Raw genomic sequence first — 24,926 nt, 5'->3', positions numbered from 1 at the left:
AACACTGAGGTCGCCGGTTCGAAACCTTGGGCTTGCCTGGTCAAGGCACATATGGGAGTTGATGCTTCCTGCTCCTCCCCCTTCTCTCTCTCTCTGTCTCTCTCTCTCACTCCTCTCTCTCTAAAAAAAATCAATAAATAAAATATTTTTTAAAAAAGTAGATCTAAAACTATTAGATGGAAACACATGAAATTCTATGTGACTATTTTTAACCCGCAGACATAACAATTTAATATGGTTCCAATCTAATATGGGCTGAGCATCAGTAGTGACTCCAGCTGCTGTCCTGCAAAATGGAGAGAGATGGATGGGTTGAGCCTCTTTGATTCAGGCTGATGACTGTTTTCATGAGAGGCAGTGGGGTGCAGTGTCAGAGGGACCTGGATCTCAACTCTGGCTCCAGCAAGTAGTAACTTTTCACCCATTGGCCTCTCTTTCTCTTGTTGCCAGGTAGGAGTTCAGGCCACTTAACTACAGAGTTTCCTAATTCACAGAAGGAACTTTGGTAGGAACCTTCTTCTCTCCTTTCTTTCATCTGACCAGTGGCACAGTGTGGGAAGTTTCAGTCAATTTGCTATAAGATGTACTATAACCTGTGAAAATCAGTTGCATTCAAGTACATGGAGAACTAGATGCATTTCTAAAACCCCAAGAGGTACCACTGAGAGATCTTAATTTAGAAAAAATAAATAAATAAACAGGTGAACAAAAGATGGACTCAATTATTAAAATGTGTGGCTTTGACTGCCAATTTATTAAGTTACATCTATTAAATACATCAACACATACAACATTTCATTCACAGAGGTTGGAATCGACACAATGGTGCCCCAAGACGTGGGCTGTGTACCAGTGAAGTACATATCCAACAATATACAATATGCAATTTACTTTGGGATTCTGACGTTTTAACATAAAACATAAAGTCAATGAAAGCACATGGGGCTTATCACTAAAACCACATAAACACTTACGTTTGTTTAATCTCTACACCCCTGGAACAAAAGAGGGGAGAGTGACATATTTTAATGACTTTAAGAATAAAATCATTTGGTTAAGTTCAGCTCCTTGATTTACTTGAAACGGGGTGTCTCCTTCCTTCTGAACGTATGCACCGTGAGTGTGGGCCTGGCCCGTCACGGTGTTCCCTCTGGTCTTGGTTCTCCGGCCTCTAGGTAATGTGTCATGTGACTGATATTCGAACAATAAATAAATAAATAACAACTGATTCATGGATGAACTGGAAAGACTGCAAGGTTTGCTGTCGGGAGATATGAATTCTCGTCTCAACACTGCTACTAGCTACTGTCTGGCACTGGGCTATTTGTATCAACTTTCTGAGGCTGGGTTTCTTCATCCTTCAAATGATGTAAACTTGGAGCAGATAAACTCGACAGATTGCATCAGATCTAAAATTCCATGAAGTTCTCTATTGGCCAAGATCTCAGAGTTTCTTCCTGTTGGCTACTCTCTGAACAAGTGGGAAATGGCATCTACTTCCAGGCCGGAAGCCACAGAACTCTGGATGAGGCCTCTCAGGTTCTCAATGACCGAACAGAACACACAGCAGTTAGACAAGGGCATAATCACGGATTTGGGAAAGACCTCAGATGTCATTTCAGAAATGGAGCTGCTGTAACTGTACCTCATCAATCCTAGCTCCTTCCTCCAGGGACTCGTGGAAGAAATCTCCTTTATCTTTCCATATTATCCCATAAGTATTTGATAAAACTTCTGGTAGCCTCCTCCAATTTCTCCCCCAGCTATTAAAATGAATAATTGAATGGTTTTAGGATTATAATTCAGGAAGATAATATTCTAGCTCTACATCTGCCCTTAACTCCTTGTGTGGCCCTGACAAGTAACTTCTGTCTGGGCCAGCATGGTATTTTCTTCTTAAAATGGGGTGATATAAGGGGGTGGGGGCCAACACGTCCCAGAGCTCGGGAAGTTGTAAATATGGTTGCCGGAATGGAGCAGGGCACAGATGTGACTGCTCTGACCCACACTCTGTCACCACTGGAGCAAAAGGATTCAGGGGTTAACAGTCCACTGAATTCTCTGCAGGCCCAACTGCCATTATGATGTAATAGCTGTTACTATCCGGTGTAGTGATACATACTTTAAAAATTCTGCTAAAAATGGCAAAAACACTTTCAGGGCTGTGGGCCCTAAGAGAACAAGAAATCTCAAGACAAGAGAGTTCTGCATGTGTTTTGCAAGGTGTGGAATATAAACCACTGCGTCCTGAAGGATTAGTCCCCGATGTCACAATTATGGAAACACGACTGGGAAAGGACTTGGAAAATACCTTACTAAAGAATGTTGGCAATGGGCATGCCACGTGCGCAGTGAGCTCGCTGAACTTTTATAACCCAGAGAAGCTATTGGAATTTCCTCTGGGGTGAGACAGTTAAGATTGAAGTGGAGCCAAGGGCTTCGGCATGCCTTGTTATTCAACTGAACCGGACACTTTTCAGGATGTGAAAAGTGTACCTTTTTACATTCTACTGAAGTTTAGTTTTAAAAAAATTTTTTTAGAAATTTTAGTAGTTTAAGCAATTCTGTTCCTATCAAATACATCTAAACCATGCTAGGGTCGAAATGCTAGTGACCCCGTGCACTGTGATCCTGGTTCCTGTATGTGCTGAAGGATACAAGTACCTCTGGGTCACCCAGAAAGCTCTAAGATTTTCAAGGTGTTGTTAGCCAAACTTGAGTCCAGCAGATAATAACTTCTTTCCACATTTGCCTTACTAATGGATTCCATTATAGAAAACAGTAAGTTCTCCCCTTTTATTTACAGAACACTGTCTTTGGGTAGCTATTTAAAAAATCACTTAGAGTAAACATAAATCATTTTGTTAATGATCATCCTTCACCAAACGACACCCATTTTCCTAATGAGGAAATATCCATGTGCCTAAAGTTAGCTAATTAATTAGCTAATACAACAAAAATAAATGAAAGGGTCTACAGATAATGGGGGCGTGGAGCAGTGAAAATGAACACATCTGAGACGAAGATAATTTATCTTTGTGTCTCCCGGATGAGTAGGTACTCAGTAAATGTTTGTGGAATTGATTTGAATTCAGACTTTTGAAAGACATTGAACCAGCAAAGCACTTTTTTTCCTAAATTAACTATTTTCTAAAGCCCATAAGCATGTCTCTGTTTCCCTTCTGAACCTTTGAATGCAATCCCCCTTACTCTACGTGGTCTTAAAAAGCATTCTCCCGCTTCATTTGAAAAACTGAGGCACAGATATCGGTCGTGGGAATAATGCCTAGCACTTGAGTCCTACTAGAAATGTTCGGCTGGGCCTTTCTGAACAGAAAATGATGATATCACGGAGCATTAAACAGATGCAGCTGTGGAAACTTGAGTGTAATATATTCTTCAATAAACATGCTTATAATGGGAGCAAAATAAATACATGATAGTATCTGTCCAAAGCCTCCAGTCTTTTAGGATAGTAGGAAATTCCAATTTCTTGTACAAACTTCCAAATCCACCAGCTGCCCAGGGAACAGCGGGCAGGTTTGAAGGCCCTGGGCGCAAGGGTTCCTTTAAGTGGAGAAGATGAGCACGACACTCCGGCCCCTCCCACACAGATCCTTCCGACACCCCACATGGCTTAGCGCTCTGTCATGCAGATGTGGTCAGAGCATTTTATTTTCTTAATGAGGTGTTAGTTCTGATCATAAAGCCAGTCTACAGTCATTGATAAAACATTCGTGATCTAATATTGTTCTAGGAGTCGGTCAAGGAAACATTCTTTGATGGAGCTGGTTTTGTAGTTACTCAGAAACCTTTCCTTTCTGCTTTAAGGAAAGGGTAATTCCTCCCTCTGAGATGCCCTTTCCCCGAGGCCATCTGTCGTCCACCCACCTTCTTTCAGAACTCACTTCCTTGGTGAAGAGTCTTCTGAACCAGGTGGAGGGGCCACGCCCTTCTCTGTGCTCCCACTGAGCCCTGTCCTGACTGTTTGGAGAAGCTGATGGCTTTAGAGCCTTAACCAACCAGTTGAGAGACTGGAAATTAATTTTTATTTCATTATAATTCAACAAATATTGATCAAGCACTGCTATACTAATCATTGTACTCAGGAGGTCCATTGTGCACCTCTGTCTCTGTAGACTCCTGGCAATAAGGGGAAGAGTGATTTTGATGTCAAGTTTGCTTTCAGACACATCGTGAGGTCTCCAACAATAGGGAGCATTTATAATAGAGTCTGAAGTGCTGAAGGTCGCACCCATGTCATACTGACATGCTCTTGGACTTCACAGAGCACTCAAGATTAATGTGGTTCATCTCCATGAACTCATTTGATCCTGGGAAACAAATTGATAGATTCTTGCTTTACAGACAAGTCAGCAGAGGCTCAGAGAGCAGAAATGCCCCTCCTACCCTTGACATATTAATACAGGAAAATGATATGTTAGAGGATATAAACCCATTGACGCTCAGGAGGGACTTCCTCAATGTCCACCTGCTCCTCCAGGAAGAAGTCTTGGCTGAGCTGATTACCTAATCCCATATTTAAATCCGTTTGAGTATTTTAAGAACAAAATACCCACATGACACTCTGCATATGAAGTTGGGAATCAAAATTCAAAGCAGATCTAGGTTAAGTTCTCCAGATATGATGATGAATGATATTACCCACCCCTTCCCCCTTCCCCAGAGAATAGGTCCATGCCTCCTGGCATTAATCAAGTCTGTGGTCCAGTTGATCTAGTTAGCTAGAAATCTGTCTTCAGGTTTCTTGAGTGACCTAATCAGCTGGCAGTCACACTTGTCAGATGATCTTATTTTAGGACTTGGAGTTAGTTCTTGGAGCATGCTGAGACACAGTTGACCAGGAGCCATCCAGTGATATTCACATAAGTTTTGAGTAGAGAATCTGGCTTGTTCTTCCCAGTGTCTTCTGGGTAAAAGTAACACCCAGAATGTGATAGGCGCTCAAGGACACTGTGGTGAATAAATACTATTGTTGTATTTTTGATATGTAGGTGGAACTCACACTTGCCTGTTTTGATGCTTGTGTACACAATAAAGGGAAAGGTAGTTCTTCTCATGTGCCAGAGATAGCTTTATGGAAACCAATTTCTTCTAAAAAAATTCATGAAGAACACCAGCTTCTTTCATTCTTTTAGGCAAGGCATGGAATTAGTATTTGGGAAAACTGATTAAGGATTTCTCCTTGGGAAGGTTTACACTGTTCTCAAGGGCTCTGGGTTTTATTCAAGGCTCTTGAACTGAAGCAGATGCTTTATAATCTAATTGAACAACAACTGAGCCCACTGGTGACAAATATGCAGTAGGATGGTATGGAAATGTTTCAAGTAGATCATCCATTTATTTGGCGACTGGTGTTCTAATGTGTAGAAACTCACCACTCTTCCAAGCAGTCATGATAATACATCTGCTGTCTTCTGCCTTTTTCCAATTAGTATTCTCATCAGTAAGGCATATAAAGTGTGAACTTTGGGGCCCTAAATTTCATAGCTAAGTCACTGTCTCTGTGGAGTTCTCCAAGAAAATCCCTGGCTATAATTACATATGAATGAAAAAAAAAAAAAAGGAATTAAGAGGAGAGGACCTTTCCACAACGCCACTTGCCTTGCCCCTATAGCAAGAAGGCTCCAAAGAAGGTTTTATCTTCTTTTGTGTAATCCACCAAAGAGATGTCACTGACGTTTACCGTCAGCTTGTCTCCTTCTTGCAAGAAGAACATGGCCCCTAGATAAATGGGTTGGAACCAGTTGCTGCCTGTTTCACACACTGTCTTGGTCCCCATTAGAAGTTGGGTGGGCTCGGGGTAGCTGTCCGTTACCTTGGTAATGACCACGATGATGGCATCAGGCTTGTTCGGCCGGTTTCCTTGGCTGACTTCACCACACTTGGATATGGGGCCTCGGAATGTGATCTGGGAGTAAACAAAGTAGTCTCCTGCCTCTGGGATCACCAGGAATTTATTGGTATAGTTCATCCGGTTCTTGGTGAAGGCCAAGCCAAGTTCATGTTCCCAATCCAGAGTTGGGAACTGATTTATTAACGGCGGTGTGGGCGTTTGTCTCACAACTGCAAAGACATGAAAGAGGTTTAATTTGTTGGTGTTGGAGAACCTGTGGATTTTTCACAAAGTGTCTCATGTTATTTTTAAAGAGTAAAGTGATTGAAATAAAACCAACAGCTAACAAGCTGCTTGGGGAGGAATGAATGGAGGATACATGCGTGGACATGTGTTTGGAGAGTAGCATCTGAGGCTGGTGACCTGGGGCAAATTACTTTGCCTTCCTGAGCCTGAGTTTTCATACCTGACGATATTAAATTTTACCTGAGTCCTGTGATCCTGGAAACCAGTGAAGTTTTAGAAATCTCACTCTTTTGGTTTGGGAAATTAGTGTACTGCAAAAAAATCACTCTTCCCCCAATGACTTACTAGATAAGATTGATGGATGCTCCTCCCTTTGTATACCTATATAACACAAGCCAGACACAAGACCCTCCACAATCCTATTTGTTGCCTCCTAAATGATTAGCTGAACTGTTGTATGCCCCACTGATGCATTGGAACTTGGATTAAGCTCCTCTCCTTCCTCCAGCTCTCCCAACTGGGGCCCACCCTCAGCCTGAGATAGTATATGTAGGTCGTTTGCTCCGAGCATGCCAACCTTTCTTCTCTCTTCCCTACACCCGGTTCTGTCTAGCTCTGTTTACTTCTCTCTGTGAAAGAAAAGCCCTTTCAGCCTAACTCTGGAAAACCTAGCAGACTTTCTGGTTGGAGGATCTCCTGACTGCAATGGTCCCTTCCCTCCCTAACATCCCTACCCTGCAATAATGCTTTTGCATAAATTCTCTCTCTTTTATGTCAGGATTTGTTTTTTATATGACATCACCTTCCCTTAAAAATAAAAGGGGGAAAGAGAGTTAGTAATACCTCTGGAAAGAATGTAGAGAGATGGTGTATATAAATCCTTAGCTATTGGGAATATTCTCTAAATGACATTCACTTTTATTAGCTTTTTGTTTCAGACATGCTCTGCTACAAAGAGAGGATATTTTAGAGAGCATCAAATGTTTCCTATCACCCTGTTTTAACACGGGGGCCCAAAGCCACATGAAACTTAAGTAATAATTAATACAAAATCCACATAGTAGGGTGAATATTGGACACAGAGACCCAGAACACTTTTGAAGTGCTTCTCTGACATCGGTAGGGCCAAAATATAAGCCAGTGTACATAGTTAACTTGCAGAGTGGAAGGGACCAGGGCTCTGGGCCGCTTGGGCCCCATTCCTATCCTAACTCTACAACTCTAGGTTGTTAATCAACCATGTTGATCCTTCTCTTCTCTGAATCTCAATTTTTGTCTAGGAACTGGAGATAAAGCTCCTTCATCGTTGTGTTCTGAAGATCAAGTCACTGAAAGAGACATGGGCATTTTTAACATGATGGCTGGATATAGCTTTACTCAATATGTATGTATTATGTCTTTCCCCAAATAAACTAGCATCTTTCACTTGGACAGATTAAAAAAGAAACCTATTTCATTTTATACATTTTTATATGTACTTAAAAAAAAGTTGATTGATTTTAAAGAGACAGAGGCAGGGGGAGAGAGAGAGAAGCATTCATTTGTTCTTCCACTTAGGCCAGAGCTTATATGTTCTTATGTTTGCATTATTTACACATATACATTATGTAGAACATATGAGTGAATGTTTTCATGAAGTATATCTATAGAAAAAAAATGAAGAGAAGCAAACCATATTTCAAGTAAGATAATTTGCAATAAACTAATACTGTTTAGGGAAAATAAAAACACATTTTAATTTCCTAGCACTGCTTTTGAAATCCATAGTAATCACCACTGTGTCCTGTCGGCCTCAGTTTTGGGAGTACAGTTGTCCCTCGCCATATCGTGATTCCCTTTTTGAGGTCTCGCTGTATTGCAGATTTTAAAATTGTATATATTTAATTTTTTATCACGGATTTTTTGCTATATTGTGAGATTTTGCGATATATAGGGTTTTTTTGTTTTTTTTTTTGTTTTTTTTTGTATATTTTCCACTGAAGTTAGAAGCAGGGAGGCAGTATGATAGACTCCCGCATGTGCCCAGCTGGGATCTATTCAGCATGTCCACCAGGAGGCGATGCTCAGCCCATCTAGGGCATTGCTCCATTGCGACCAGAGCCATTCTAGCGCCTGAGGCAGAGGCCATGGAGCCGTCCTCAGCACCTAAGCCAACTTTGCTCCAATGGAGCCTTAGCTGTAGGAGGGGAAGAGAGAGATAGAGAGGAAGGAGAGGGGAAAAGGTGGAGGAGTAGATGGCTGCTTCTCCTATGTGCCCTGACTGGAACTTCCACATGCAGGGCCAACGCTCTACCACTGAGCCAACCAGCCAGGGCCTATAGGTATTTTTAATATATTTATTATTTTAATTATTTTTGCAGTAAAATAAGCAAAATAAGTGTGGGAGAAGTTAATAACAGTGTGGGAAAGGTTTATGAGAGCGTGGGGACGGTTTATAAAGACTTAAAATATATAAGGTCTACCAGAAAGTTCTGGCCATTTTTGGAATAAAAATACAAATTTTTCTTACTGTCAATAAACTTTATTAAATAATATATTTTCACACCAATACTATCTTTCGAATATGGTCCAAAATGGTTTGCTGAGCTGAATTAAGCCTTTCTGTGATCTCCGATGCTGTCAGAAAAGGATCTTGCTCCAACATGATCTTAACAACATCGTCATCGATCAAAGATGGTCACCCAGAACGTGGCTTATCAGAAAGGTTGAAATCACCTGTTTTGAATTTTTTGAACCATCTTCTGCATGTCCTATCAGAAACTGTACCTTCACCAAACACTTTCAATAAATTTCTACATGCTTCTGTAGCATTTCTTCCTTGTTGAAATTCATATACAACACAGTGGCGTAAATGAACTTTATCAGTAGCCATGGGTACACTATCGCTTCACACATAAGACTAACGTGAATCAACTTTATTTTAGTTAATTTGCTACGTCAGTATGTATACATTAAGTGATAAAAATAGAGAGGCACACATGCACCAAATAAACGTGCTTACGTGTCGAAATTTGTGATAGAAACAAACAGAACTTTCCGATAGACCTTATATATAAATAATCAAATACATATAAGGTCACTACTTTGCAGATTTTCACCTATCTCAGGGGGGGTCTGGAACCTTACCCCTGTGATAGACGAGGGACCGCTTTAGGTTTAAAGAAGTGTATAGCAACCTTCACATCTGGTGGTTGACCAAAATCCTGGTTCCTAGATTTTTCTAAAGCATCTTTCTTATTGCTGACTAGCCTACGGTTTTCTTTGCAATTGTGAAAAAATGCTTGAATGTGTGTGGTCCTCCCTGGGCCCCACACTTGGTGGCCTCTAGAGAGTTCATTTGCTTCTTTGTAAAATCTATGAAAGGCATTTTTATTAGTCACTCATGATAGTCACTGCTCCTTCTTTGTTGGTGATGCAATAGATTAAAAATGAAAAAAATTCCTCCCAGATGATAAAAGAACCAACAATCATTTAAGTCTCTACATAAATAAGTTCTGGCAAATTAGTCTGCAATTAGCTGTGTCATCATAGCAGGAAGAAGGAGTTTGGGTAGGAACTGTGTGATAACAGAAGCAGTGCAGGTCTGATAGTCTAGCTTGATGCTCAGCTCTCCTTACTTATGTCCTTTAGGATAAGTGAATTTAGTTACCCAAGCCTCAGTTTCCTCATCTATTGGGTAACATGCAGATGAAATAAGTCATAGATGTACAATGCCTACCACAGTGTCTGATACATATTAGGAATTCAATAGAACCTCAATTCCCACACCAATTTCTACTCCCCCATTCGGTAGGAAGAGGAGTGGCCTCTCTGTACTCAGTTTTTAAGGGTTTCCTGCCCAGCCTTTTCAATTTCACCCATTCTCTATAGGTGAGTGGTAAGTGAGGGTGATTTGGCACCGCCCTGGTCCTAGTCCCCTTGAGGACTCTTCACAGATAGCTTCCTCTTGAACAAATGTTAAGACAAAACTCTTGGACCCCAATCCCCCTGTGGGTTGAAATTTTTTTATAGGTCAGGAGGGTGTGCTTGCTTGTTAACTCATTTTCCAATAGGTTTTTAAAATCTTTTTGCACTGTTTTGCCTTTTTCCCTTGAGACTTAGAGGTCTATACATCTCCAGCAATGAGATGCCAGGAATTTTGACACTAGACTTGGGGAGCTGGCCAACTGGTGATATTATATTTTCCTTACTCTATTCCTATCAACGCAAAATCTTTGGAAATACCTACCTGAATGTAAATGTCCAATAACTTTATTTTGAATTGGGCACAGATGGACTTGAAAATTGGCAACTCAGGGGATTGTTCATCTTTGATCAGATTCACAATTACATGAATCTCAGAGTTTGAGAAAAGCCATTTCTGAATGACTGTGTGAATGATAGAGAGAAACAGTAGAGAAAGGAAGAGGGCTGATAGAATCTGAAAGAAAATGCCCCAGAGACATGAGCCTTTGGATCCTTCCTGATAAAAAGACTTCTGAAAACCCTCGTTGGAGAGGAGGAGTCTGTTTACTAAGGGCTGAGGTTTCCAGTTTGAAGCTGCTAGAATGAATTTTGGCAAACACGCTGAAAGCAATCTCAGGCCCATGCCCCGTGGTCTCCTGGAAGCGCACCAGGAAGAATTACCTGTCAGGTGTGCCCTTGGCTTGTCTCCACCAGCTCTAGGAGGTGTATCTGTAAGAAAAGGAGAAACATGCTTTCTATGAGCCAGAGGGTGATTGGAGTGAAGACGGCATTTGGGTAACTTCACGATGCCTGCAACTGGTGAGAAATATTCCTCTTTTCCAGCTTGGTCTTGGTCTAGTTTCTCACTTTGTGTATTTTTGCTTTCTTGTTTATTTTATTTTCATTTTTTTTTTTTGGCAGGAACAAGGCTCACTCAAGAGAAAGTTTTAAACACAAGTGTATCTTGGCTCCATGACTTTAGACAAATTAACCTGTCTCAGACTCTGTTTTCTCATCTCTTGAATGGGTACATTGATTCCTACCATGGATAGAGTGTTCAGAATGACTCTTGGCATATGGTGGGTGCTAAGTAAAGCTCATCTTGCCTCTCCTTCCCTCCTACTGCTTCTTTGGGAGCTAGCTGGTCTTTTGCTTTCTTCAGTGTCCCTTTAACCATCTCCCCTGAGGTACTGGGATGGCCTAACAGAATGGGGTGGGAACCCCTCCATAGCTCTATGACCCTGACAGGTCTTTTCCTTTTCTGGCCCTCTGTTTCCCTATCAGTTCTCCAGAAGACCTGAGAATTTCCTTTTGGTTTTTAGACATGATTATATTGAACAAGTGTATCCTAACTGCAGTGATCAAGATGATGTTGATGATAAAAAGGAAAAGAAATCATTGTATTCTTTTGATGTGGTAGGCATTATTCTAATACCTTTATAAGAATTAACTAATTTAATCTACGCAAACCCTGGGAGGTAAGTACTATCATAACAAACATTTTTATAGTTGAGTAAAATGAGACAAAGGCTGGTGAAATTATTTGCACAAAGGCCGTTGATCCACAGCCCCTGCACTTGACCTTCTTAGTGCTGAGGAGGCCCCTCACTTCCCTTCTAGCTTTGCATCCCTCTGATCCTTCTGCATACCAGAACTACTAGACATGTTCCTGTTCCCCGCAAGAAAAGACATTAAATATGAGCATACTTACAAGCTCGCTGATGTGAAGGTCCAGATTCCTGTCCTTTTGGAGTCTGTTGGAAAAGAAAGTTATAGTTCAGACCATCTGTAATCCTTTTTACCCCAACATCCACACAGCTGTCCAGAGCATAGGTACGATTAAGATGCTGCTGGCCCTGGCCAGGTAGCTAAGTGGGTCAAGGGTCCGTGTGGCCCACCAGAGGTTGCAGGGTCGGGGCACATAGGAGGAGCAATCAATGAGCACTCAGCTAAATGGAACAACTAAGTGAATCAATGAGTTGATTTCTCTCTCTCTCTCTCTCTCTCTCTCCCTCCCTCTCTCTCTTTTTCTCTCTCCCCCTTCCCCTCCCCCTTTCTCCCTTTCTTGTTCCACCACAATTTAAAAATTGAAACTATTTTTTAAAAAATAATACAGAAAAAAAATCACTATATTCTCCTTTTTCTCAGTCTCTGCAATTCTTTCTTGTCTCCTTATGTCTGAAGACTTTTTCCTCATTGCAGTGCTAGTTGGTGAGCCATTTTGGATACCACATGGCAATGGGTGATTAACCGCTTTGGAGGCAGTCAGACTTGGCCTTGAACCGTAATTCCACCATGTAGTAAGAGTATAATCTTGAGCAAGACACTCTTCTCCTCTGAGCTTCGGTGTCCTCATTTGTAAAATGGTTCTGGGTAACTCCCAGGTTCGAGATGAGGAGCAACTCAGATGAATAACATAAACTAACAGAATAGAAATAGACTCATCAATACAGAGAACAGACTGAGAGATGTCAGAGGGGAGGGGAGTTGGGGAGCTGGGCGAGACAGGTGACGGGATTAAGCAAAACCCTCCAGAAACAAAACTCCTAGACACAGACAACAGTATGGTGATCAGCAGAGGGGAAGGAGGCTCCGGGGAGGCAGAAGAGATAAAGGGGGATAGATGCTGATGGAAGGCGACTTGACTTGGGGTGGTGAACACACAATGCAATAGACAGAGGATATATTATAGACCTGTGCACTTGAAACATATAATTTTATTAATCAATGTCGTCCCAATAAATTTAACACAAATTAGGGAAAAAAGAAAAAAAGAAAAGAAAATGTATGAGTTAGCACAAAGAAGGCATGGAAACAGAAGCCCCCCCACCCCCCACGTCAAGATAGGTCAAGAGCAAAACTCCGCTCTTTGCTTAGGGAAAAACAATCACCAGCTAACACTTTACAGAGTTTCCAAAGAACCTTCTCTGATATGACCGACTCAGCCCAGAGTCTTCTGATTTGGTTCTCGCGATTGCTCAGTCCTCCTGCCTACCCCCAACAGTAACCCTCGCATCACCATGGGCCTTTGATCGGTTTTACATCTTCAAACCTGAATGGGTGTATCAATGTATATTCATGAATGAGGAGCCGTCTGTCTGTGTGAGGACAAGGGAAAACAGCCTCCTCGGTGGGAAGGGGTGCTTTCGCCTGTGTGTAGGCACATGTGTCTGTGGCCTGGTGCTGTGTGCGTGGATGTCCCTCCATTTATATGTGTGTAGCTGCGCCATTTCTGCGTCTATTATCAGTGTCTGTAAACAGTTCTGTGAACAGTGATTCCATTAGAACCCGGACTGTCAGGCTCTTTACTCTCAAGTCACACGCCCTAGCCTCTGCTGGAAGTCCTCTTGAGGACAAAGATGTTGTCTTGGATTAACAGACTGACTTCGCGGTCTCTCCAGGTCCCTTTTCTCTGCTTCCTAGTTCTGTTAATGGCACCTCTACTGCTTCCCCTCAGTTACCAGGCGCAAAACGTGCCTCTTTCTTCTTCCACAAACCCAAGCTGTCACTTCTGTTCTGCAGTTTTTCTTGTTTGTGAATGCCCTCCAGGCCTCAGCATGCTACCCACCTGGGTTCTTCCAGGAACCTCCTGGCAGGTCCCTCCGGCATCTGGCTCTCCTTTCCTCTAACCCATCTCCTAGCCTGCTTTCAGATGGCTTGTGTGTGTGTGTGTGTGAGAGAGAGAGAGAGAGAGAGACAGAGAGAGAGACAGAGAGAGAGAGAGAGACAGAGAGAGGGACATATAAGGACAGACAGACAGGAAGGGAGAGAGATGAGAAGCATCAGTTCTTTGTTGTGGCTCCTTAGTTGTTCATTGATTGCTTTGACTGGGGGGGGCTACAGCAGACCAAGTGACCTCTTGTTCAAGCCAGATGAGCCTACACTCAAGCTGGCGACTTCGGGGTTTCAAACCTGGGTCCTCTGCGTCCCAGTCTGACACCCTACCCACTGCACCACTGCCTGGTCAGACGAGATGGCTTTTTCTAAAGCATCACTTAATTGAGACACTTACCTTGGCATTTGAAGTCCAATTTACCACCCCAGTCCCAGAGATGGGGGAATCAGGGGAAGTTACCCCTGACCTGAGTCTTACAGGTCCCACACATATTAACCAGGTGATAAAAGGTAATCACCACTCCAGACAAGGCCACCAGCTTGTGCAAGAGCAAGGAGGCCCAGCAGTGCTTGGGAGCTGTTGGGAATCTGCAAGGATTTTTGCTGCCAGATGAACATGTTACATACATGTAGTATCAGGTCATGAGTACAATGGTCTTTGAAAACCTAAACCCAGTTGATGTGACTACTTCTCCAGCATCACTAACTTTGATGGGCTTGGGAGGTAGAGAAGCAGCTGAGGGATGAGCTTATTTCATAGCCGGCTTCCTTGCTGTTGCCAAGGCTGATAAGGAATTGGTCCTTTAGCAAGACAGAAAACTGGAGGTGGGGTTCACAAAGAGGATGGGGAGAGCTTGGTTGCATCCCCATATGTAGGGAACAGTACTTTCTCTGACTGGCCTTCTCTGGTTCATTCATTCTGCTAAGAAATCTTCTTGAACACTCTCCTTATTTTTGGCTAAGCAGACACCTAGTTAAGAGTTTGGAGCATTCTTTTTGGCTCAACGTCGCCTTGGATGGATGTGGATGAATCTTAGTGGCCTCAGAATGCCACTAAATATCTGGAGGCTGTGGTAGTGCCAGTTAGCAGGTGGTGAAGAACACAACATTCCCAGACTTCCCGAGAAGAACATCAGCTGGGATTCTTTCCCCAAGAACATCTGAAGCCTCCCATTTCTGTTCCTCTTAATAATGACTCCATCATGGAAGGAAGATTATTACAACAAGAAGCAGGAACAAATGAAGAGGAGATTTGGAAGGAAGAAATAGCAGTTTAATTGGGGAAAAACTTTATGTATTTGACTTGGCTCAATGCCTGCCCTCCAGACTGTTGCTGGCAACACCAGGCCAATAAACTGTTCCCTGTCATCTAACCCTGACTCATCCCCGTGGGTTATTCTGGGGCACCAAGAGATAGTAGCTCCTGAAAATCAGTGCAACGTTGACTTCCAAAGCTAAATAGACACAGTATTCAAGAGCACCCCAGAGAATGTGCTCTATTTCCCCTTAAATGCCTTCCTAGCTAGAGGCTGAGAACCAGGGCCCTATTTTATTTCCCCTCCAGAACACTTTTACTCCCTGAAGTGATATTACTCATTCGTGTGTTATGGCCTCTCTTTCTCTGGTAGAATTCCAGCAGCGTGCAGGCAAGGGCCTAGTCTGTCTGTCTCGCTCACCGCTATGTTCCCAGTGCCTCGCACAGTGCCTGGCCCCTCCGCTGGGTTACCCAGCCGGCAAAATACACAGAGTCTTGGGCATCAGAAAGACAAGCAGGAAAGAGAGCAGAGGATGGAGTAAGGTTCAGTTTCAGGGACTTCAGCCACAGTTTTGCAATCCCAAGAACTAGGAAGGAGACCATTTTATTTTAGACTGCATGCAAAGTTCTGTTTTTGTTCAAAGTAAAAACTGTTTAATTATATAGAGGTGGGTAGCCAAAATCTTTTAGGACAGAGGCCTGTCCAGGTTTTTTATCAAGCTCTGCTTGGAGCATAGTCATGGCTTTAGAAATGTTTGTGAAAAGATGGGAGTTTCGGTCAGAAGTCAGAGCCAGAAAAGGCCCGTGTGTACACCCACAGGCATGCACGGCCATGGAGTGGTGGAAGCCTGCCACCCCCAGCACCCAGGAGCCTGAATACCGAGCAAAGCACGGGGGGCTTTTCACCCCTTAGCTCCTAGAGGTCAGGACTCACTTGATTTTCTTTCTTTGTTTCTTCTAAAATATATATATATATATATATATATATATATATATATATATATATATATATAATTTGTTTGTTTGTTTTTGGTATATTGATTGGTGATCCCTGACTCAAACAAGCCATGACCTATTCCTACAGGCCTTTTTGGCATTACTCTAGTCCTTCAAACAGGAAAGAAGGAGGATGGAGGGAAAGAGGAGACGGCTACCTAGCTGGCGGGGGGCCAGGTCCTGTGCTGGGCGTTTGTGTGCATCTTCCTAGCCCTGCACCTCCTGTCAAAGGGGCGTGCTGCCTTTTTAGAGCCTTTATAAGCCAAAGCTCGCAGGGGAAATGGAGGGACCGGGACCTGGACCTTTTGACCAAGTCCAGACCCTGGCACATCCCAGGGGCCACATGAACTTTAGCCGGGCACACACGTTGGAAGATTGAACCTGAAGCAAGATGGTTTTTGAGATGATCTTCTTGTCATTTCCCCCCAAAAGTCCCTGGAGTGTACTTTAACTAATGGCTCATTCAGACTTTCTGTCATGTTCAGTAGTCATGCTCTAGTGCATTCATAAACAGGAAGAGATATCTACTACTTGCCCTCATGAAAGCACAGTGGCAAAGGCCTGATTGTTTTATGGCACGCGTTGTCCTCCTGGCTCTTCTCGGAGAATGGCACAGGCGTTTGGCTACTTGTCTTTTCCTCTTGCTCCTCCCTGTGCTTAGGATAAATCTAACCGAGACGTGTTTTATTCCAAAGCCCTTTCATTTCATCGTCTGCTGAACTGCGCCAGACAGTTCTTTAATTCACAGGCAATGTTCAGAGTGGTGCAAAGTAAAACATATGGTGTTTGCTGTGGAGCAAACGTGGAAATGCCAGCTCTATTCTTCCTGGTGGTCTGACTTTGGCATGTCACCTGACCTCAGTGGGACTGTTTCTCATCAATAAAGCAGACAAGGATTCTTTATCCTGGGACTGTTGTGATGGCCAGGAAAGACCATACATAAAGTGGATAGGCAATTCATTTTCCTTCTTTGTTTGAGCTCAAGAGATGCTCGGGGCATATGTTGTTGCTTTGGTAGGGCTTCTTTTTTTTCATCGTTTTATTGATAAATAAAGCCACTCTTGTGTCTCTTTGTGATCAGTAGCAGGTTGGGACCCTTGAGGAGCTCGAGAAGGCTTCCTCCTTCTCCGGACAGGACACTTTTTCGGCCCTCAGTTTGCTCCTGGACTCTGCCCTTTCAGAGCGCCAGGGGGTTGGGGGAATGGAATGTACTCCCCCCATGCATTTCAACACCTAAGCCAGTTGCAGCTGTCAGCTGCTGGGCCTCTAGAGAGCGCGGCCCAGGGATGACCTCTGGTCTTGCTGCAGCTGGGCTGTCTGTGGTCTGTCCAGTGAGCCTGCTTGGCACTGACTGATGCCTGTGCTGACTTTCACAGGCGAACAAATGGGGGGGCCACAGGTGTGTTTGGGATGCACACCCACAGTGCACCAGCCCTCCATTCCTCCGCACTTGCCCAGCTCACCTCCACGACCTCTGCTTTCTCTGCCCTTTGCCCACACAGCCTGACCTTTAAAGTGAGTCGGGCTTCTCTGACAGGTGTGCCAGGATTTCCTGAGGCTACACCGGGGCGGGGGACAACTGAGGGCTCTGCATTTTGCAATTTGCAAAGCACTTCTATCTCAACTGTCTGTGTGTTTCTTCCAGACAACCCTGAAAGGGGATTATTATGGCTGCCCTCTTGGCAGCCCAGGTCACAGCTTGAGTGAGATAAAAGGGCTCACCCAAGGCGGGGGAGGGAAATAATGTCTGTTGAGCAGCTACTTTATGACAGCTCTTTTTGAGTATCTCCTGGCAGAATTCTCAGCACAGTGCTGGGCAGACAGCAGGTCAGCCTTCCCGTTCTATGGGCAGGGAGTGTGAGGGTGTCAGGCTTAGGGAGGTCGGGCACCTTGTGCATCCCGCCATCCCTCTGCATTCAGCTAACACTTCATCAGTGCCTTCTGTGTGCCACATACCGTTAGGTGCTCTCAGGGGAGGAAGGAGACTAACACTTATTGAACACTTACTATGTGACAGGTACATCTCAGGTATCAGTGGTACACCCTCCAGATTGCCTCGGGGGTGAGTAATTCATTGTGCATATGCCCAGAGGCAGAACAGCATAGTGTTTAGAAGGAATAGGTATGGCAGATCTGAACTCCAATGTCACACTGTAATTGTATGACTGGGCACGGGGCTTAACTTTTCTAAGCCTCAGTTTCATCATCTCTAAAATGGAGATAATAGTGGAACTTTCCTCACTGTGTGATTGCGGGAACTGACTGAGATGATGCCTATGGTAGTAATAGCAGACCTGTGTCACATGTGTCAGTATTGGACACCATGTGAAGGATTTTCTAGATATGATGTGATCTCATTTGCTCTTCTCAAAACGCTAACTCTGAAAAGCTTAGAATGGGCTCTGGTACATAATAAATTATTGTGTTGGACCAGGCAGTGGCGCAATCGATAGAGCAGGGGTCAGGAACCTTTCTGGCTGAGAGAGCCATGAACACCATATATATATATATATATATATATATATATATATATATATATATATATATATATATATATGTATATTTCTGAAGTTGGAAACGGGGAGGCAGTCAGACACTCCCACATGCGCCCGACCGGGATCCACCCAGCACACCCACCAGGGGGTGATGCTCTGCCCATCTGGGGCATCACTTTGTCACAACCAGAGCCATTCTAGCGCCTGAGGCAGAGGCCACAGAGCTATCCTCAGCGCCCGGGCCAACTTTGCTCCAATGGAGCCTTGGCTGCCGGAGGGGAAGAGAGAGACTGAGAGGTAGGAGAGGGGGAGGTGTGGAGAAGCAGATGGGCACTTCTCCTGTGTGCCCTGGCCAGGAATCGAACCTGGGACTCCTGCATGCTAGGCTGATGCTCTACCACTGAGCCAACTGGCCAGGGCCAAATGCCACATATTTTAAAATGTAATTCCATGAGAGCCATACAACGACTCATGTACGTTATGCATTATTCAATAAAAATTTGGTGTTGTCCCTGAGGACAGCTATGATTAGCTCCAGCTACTCGCAACCATGAACATGGGCGGTAGGAAATGAATGAATTGTAATACATGAGAATATTTTATATTTTTAACATTATTATTTTTTATTAAAGATTTGTCTGCGAGCCAGATGCAGCCATCAAAAGAGCCACATCTGGCTTATGAGCCATAGGTTCCTAACCCCTGTGATAGAGCATTTATTGGCCTGGGATACTGAGGACCCAGGTTTGAAACCCCGAGGTCACTGGCTTGAGTGCAGGCTCATCCAGTTTGAGCACAGGGTCACCAGATTGAGCATGGGATTGTAGACATAATGCCATGGTCGCTGGCTTGAGCCCAACGTCGCTGGCTTTAGCAAGGGGTCACTGGCTCGGCAGAAGCCCCTGGTCAAAGCACATATGAGGAAGCAATCAATGAAAAACAAGGTGCTGCAACTATGAGTTGATGCTTCTCATCTCTCTCCCTTCCTGTCTGTCCCTCTCTGTCTCTCTCTAAAAATAAATAAATAAATAAATAAATAAATAAATAATGGTAAGGTCACGACTGTGATGTGAGGAAGCCATGGCTTTCCCTCAAGTCTGTGTCACTCTGAAGCCTGAGCTGCCATCACTAGAGGTCCTGTTTTGTGAGGAGACGAGGGTGTGTCAGGGACATGTGTGTGTGGTAGGGAATAAGGACCAAGAGCCTTGCAGGGATTTTCAGGAACAGGTGAAAGGGAGAGTGGAGGGAACCAGGGAGAACAGAGGGGAGAGTGTGTATGCAGATGTTTCTAGGAGTAGGACCTGGAAGGGAAAGACAGAGATAGTGTACAGGTATAAGCTGGGCAGCAATGCCTAGTATGGCATCCCTGACAATTCAGTGCACAGCAGGGTTCCCATTCTGTGGCAGGCTTGGGGTTGAGCCAGCGCGGAGCCTTCTGTCACACCTGAAGCAGTGTCTGGAGAAGATGGGGGCCTGGCCTGTGGACCCATCCTGAGGACAATGGAAGATACAAAAGACCTAAAGAAGGCCCAAGCCATGGTCAAGTGCCACTGGGTCAAAAATGGATTGGAGTGTGTGTTGATGGTGCCAGACAAGTGTAGAGAGGAGGCACGGAGATAGCTCCCAGGTAACAGAGACCAAGAAAAGTCCTCTAACGCCCCAACGTGCTCTCTGGCCTCGTGATGGCAGATTCCAGACCAGGTCGGTCGAGAAGTTGTTTTCTATGATGTAATTTCCATGAACAGGGAAAGTCCCTACTTACCACTTACTAATTCCCCACTAATTCCTGCCAGACACTATAAGTACTTTATTTCTAATTATCCCTATTTCATGCACGGAGAAGCTGAGGCTCAGAAAGGTTAGGTAGCATGGCTAAGAAGTGGCTAGATTAGAATTCAAACTGGATTTGAATTTCTGATCCGTTGTTGTTCTAAGTAAGATTCTACGGTTGCTGTTGCTTTCCCCATGTCTGATCTAGGAACCTGGCAAGAATGGAGTCAGTCCTGTTTGCTGGTTAAATGAGGCCGAGCGACTGTAGAAATAGAATTGAGGTTTGGCTCTGCCTCCCCTGACCTGCTCTGTGACCCTGAACTTTTCCTTCTCATCTCTCACCCTTGGTTTCCTCAACTGTAAAACAAGGAGATTGGGCTAGATCAAGGTTCAGCACATGTTTCCTGTAAAGGGCCACCGAGTAAACATTAACTTGGCAGGTGATAGAGTCTCTGTCCCAATTACCCAGCTCTGCTGTTGTGGCATGAAACAGCCACAGATAGCACCTATGTGAGTGGGCGGGGCTGTGTTCCAATAAAACTTTATTTACGGGTGAGATCTGGTCTGTGAGTCCTTGTTGCTGACCTTGGGACTAAGGGAATTTCCATCCATCTTTTCACTGGCATAAATCTGTGCAGAGCTGTCCTTTTCTATGTAGGGAAAGGAGAAGGATCAATGCCCCATTGCTGGGCACTCACAGGTAACCTCATGGAGAGAACCTGGACTCCTCATAGTGCTTCAGTCAGGCGGGTGACATGGGCCAACTGAACCTCAGGGGGTTGTGTGCTTTTCTCCCTCTCTCCCTTCTGAGCCCCTTTGAGCCTCCTCTTCTCAAGCATCCATTCTCTCTCTCTTTTCTTTATGTGAGGTTAGAAAAGATTCGTAGGGAAGCTAATCTCCTGTGGTTGTTCCAAGGAGGGACAGAGGAAGTCCCTTCGGGCTGTGCTGGCAGAGGGAACAGCCAAGTAAAGGGTGGGAACAGAGGAGCACTTGGCGTGCTGGGGAGCAGAGGGAAGGGGTGGCTGGGGGCCAGGGATGGGGGCAGGGGAGCGGAGGGAGAGGCCCCAGAGGCGGGGCCAGGACACAACCCAGGGAAAGTTCTCAGAGTTCTCTCGGCTCCTGTGTGGAGAATCAGACCCGGGCTTGTCTCTACAGTTTCTTGGTTTACGTGGGGGATCCACTCAATCATCTGTAGAAGGGGTGGATGGAAAGCCCTCTCCACGATCACAAAGCTTGCTGTGCGTAGAGAGGGTGGGGTGGGGGGGCAACGTAGAAACCAAAAGAAACCTGGGTTTGCCAATGCGGACATTTAGCTTGGTCCTCTCCCGGCTTCATGACCTTGGGCTCACACAGACTTTCTCACTTCAAGTTCCTCATCCGCAGAATGAGACTGCTCACCCCCTCACTGCTTTTCTGGGCTTCTGTGACCATCCAGTGAGATCCTCTCTGTGAGCTCTCTGCAGATGGGAGTTCATGTCATGGTGCTCTTACTGTTGTCATGGGCTTAGTCTCTGCTGCTGGGCTTGCTCACCCTCCTCTCTTATTTCTCCTTGCGTTAGAGTCGATTGTTGAGGACCCGGGGCACTGTGGGAATGGACAACTTGGAAGTAGGTTCTCCTCTCTTTAAAATGTATGTCAATCTTTTGAAGACCAGAGAGGCCATTGATTCCTCAGTGACCTTGGAGCTATCTCTTTGAAATGTGAGGGCCAGCCTGGTACAGCGGACGGGGAGCACTGAGCAGGAGCCAGATGATGGGGTGGGCAGCTTTAGCTTGTATGACCTCAAAAGGCTTGTGACCTCCAAAGGTCTGCACTGTCTGACGGGCTTTTCTCTGTGATGGAGTCTGTGGCCTGAACCTCAGGTCTAGCCTTCTTGCCACCACTGACTTCCTTCTTTCCTCCAAAGCCTTCCCCTGAGCCACCTCTACCCCCGAGACTGGGCTAGCAGAGCATCTGGAATGCCACAGCACACAGCCTATTTCCTTGTCATGCATCAAACTTGGAGCTCCCTAAGGCCAAGATCAAGTCTTCTTGGTAGTTGTCTGGTGCCTGGCATAGTGACAATCACTTCATATCAACTGTGTGACTATAGTTCTCCCCATTGGCAAAGTACGAACTCCTCCTGCACATGCCTCGTTAGTGCTGTCGAAGTATGGATATTGGTACCCTCTTTCGGTAGAAAAGGAAATAGGCTCAAAGAAGTGAAGCCACGTGCCTGTTATCACACGGTCAGAGACGGCCGAGCTGGGAATCAAACAAAGGTTCTAAGAGCCGTGATGTTTCACTGTTATGTCCATGCCCAGCCAAGCTCTGCTCAGTGACCTGCTTTTGCCTCCTTGATTCCCATCTGCTTTACCTCCCCTGAGCTGGTTATTGTCTGTTAACCGCTTTGGATCCACCGTTCCTGGCCTTTCCAGTGCCCTTCGAGGCTGATCTCGGGGCACATTTGCCCTCAGAGCAGGGGCCCGAGTTCCCCTCGTCACTCCTTCCCTCCCTGCTGTCCTGGCAGACTGCTGGCTTTCCTTCACTCGGACGGCGTCTCCTCCGGGCAGGCCCCCTCCTTCACGAGGTCTCCTTGGGCTCCTCTGAGTCAGCCCCCTCCTTTTGGCCCTCCAGGCCAAGGTTCGGTGGCCTGCCTGCCACTGTTGCCAATCCTCCGCGTGCTTCTAGCTCTGGAGGTTCCCTTTAATCTTTTTGCATCTCAACCAAGAGACTCTTCTTTGAGCCCATTTTCAGTTTTTTAAACATTTGTCTTTAAACTCTCTTCTTTCTAGGACCCCCATTGCTGCATGTGCCCCGGCTTTACCCCCAATTCCCTTTGTCTTTCTTCTGACCAAGAAGTTACATCTCCTGGCCAAACCACAGCCCCAAATGTCCTGTCACATCCACTCTCCAGGGAGACTGTTTAACCCTGACGGAAGCAGTCTTAGCCTTTTCATCTTTGAGTATCTACAATAGGGCAGGTACTCAGAGCCTTCTCTTATAGGCTTCCTGTCCAGCGACAGCTCCCGTCTACCTGACTGGGCGAGTCACTGGCCCGCTCTGGACCATGGCATTCTACCTGATGGTCTTCTAGACCAACAAAGGTGTTTTTTGGCTTCTGCCAACAAGGGATGTCAGACACTGCTTTGGGCAGAGGAAGCGTTGACCTCCCGGACGCAGGGGAATACAGGTTACTGGGTTACTCAGTGCCACACCAAGAACAACTGTCTCTTTCTGGCTAAAGATGGGCAGAGTCCCAGAGCGTCAATTGGATGCTGCAGTTTGGCTGCCCAGCAAACAGAACCATGGTGACCTTAGGGTCCCAGACTGACTTTTTATGCCCTGCCATGTTCCTCTAACATAAACAGCATTTGCAGCTGGCCTGAGTATTCCTACGTTTTTTGGATGATGGTATGTGGCCTGGGCTGCTGCTGCTTGAATCACACACTATCTGGTTGCCCACCCAATGGGCCAGTGAGAGTAAGGCTTTGACCATGGCTGGCTTGCTTGCTCTCCGTGTCTCTGCTTTGAAGTTGGCCAGCATTGCTTGGAAGCCAGGTTTTCAGTGAAACCAACCGAAAAGCCTGCCTTCTCCTATGGAGTGTAATACTTTGGACTGAAATTAAATCAGTCATCCACAGATTATGCAAGAGCTTTGAAAAAAAGCAGTATTATTTAAAAAGCACTTTCTTTAGACTTTCAGGTTTTTGATCTTAGTTCAGAATTGTAAGTTTTTGCCTTGACACCTGTATCCTCTCATTGTTCTCCCTAGACTCTCTCTCTATATTTCAACTAAGCTCCTCCCAACTGCCCTGACCCCCACACCCAGCAGGACCTGAATGATAGACAACCTGGCAAGCAGTTTCTTCTGGAACATTGAAAAAGAATTGTTCTAAACCCAAGCAAAGGGGTTGATTAAATAAATGATAGCACATACGTATATAGAAATCTACTATAGCCATCTATACCCTGATGCTGCTATGAATTTATCAACAATAAATTCAATGACAACAATAAGACACTCAAAATAATCCCATCTTATTAAAACGTGAAATTATGTATCCCAAAGTATTAATATTTTAGTGTAGTTAATTCTATGGAATAAGATAATTATCTTCTTTTCCTAATCTGTGATTTCAACTTTTTAAAATGACCATGTGTTAGTTATACGACTTAGAGTTTTTTCTTTTAAGAAAAAGAACATTCCCAACTTATCAGTACCCTATGATTATAATTATCTAAAAATATGTGGCTTGAGGTTTTTCGCATATAAAAATAAAAAGGGACAGTTCATTCCCTGGAAATATTGAGAACAAACACCAAATTGGACCTCTCCACCCCTCACCATTTGCATTTCCGTTGCATGCTGAAGCAAGGAAGAAAAGGAGGGTGATGGGCCAGGGAGCTCTGTCCTGGTAGCAGGGTTGCAGACACCCATAGAGGGTCCGCTGGTCCCCCCAGGGCAGCTCAAAGCCTTGCTTACCTGGAACAAACAGGTCTCTTCTTGGGCTCGGAGCTGGCCGACAAGCAGGTAGGTGATGAATCCTACCAAGATAAGGAGTGATACCAGGCAACAGGAGAAAACCCAGCAGGCGCTGCTGATCCTGGCTGCCAGCCTGGCTCTGTCCTTGGGCCTGCAGCTGTGGTCCTCGGGCAGCATTTCCACACTGGCTGTTTCCCCAAGGAAGCCTAGCCCCAGATCCTCAGCCATGCTCCTGCTGGTCCGGGAGCCAGAGCTGACTCCTCCAGAGAGACCCCCCATTAA

The 24,926-nt window shown here is 44.9% G+C and overlaps 1 protein-coding gene across 1 annotated transcript; it reads right to left on the bottom strand.

Annotated features, from left to right (window-relative positions):
• Positions 1-742: 742 nt before the first annotated feature.
• Positions 743-24,926, bottom strand: TNFSF15 (TNF superfamily member 15). The gene is made up of 4 exons (XM_066256401.1): positions 24,645-24,926; positions 11,760-11,802; positions 10,730-10,777; positions 743-6,087 (listed from the first exon to the last, which is right to left on the bottom strand). The coding sequence occupies exons 1-4, from the start codon at positions 24,921-24,923 to the stop codon at positions 5,633-5,635; spliced, it is 825 nt and encodes a 274-aa protein (XP_066112498.1). The 5' UTR covers positions 24,924-24,926; the 3' UTR covers positions 743-5,632.

This window comes from Saccopteryx bilineata, chromosome 2, assembly GCF_036850765.1.
Source record: "Saccopteryx bilineata isolate mSacBil1 chromosome 2, mSacBil1_pri_phased_curated, whole genome shotgun sequence".
In the NCBI taxonomy this organism is placed as follows: Eukaryota; Metazoa; Chordata; class Mammalia; order Chiroptera; family Emballonuridae; genus Saccopteryx; species Saccopteryx bilineata.
This window is presented reverse-complemented; position numbering and strand designations above follow the sequence as displayed.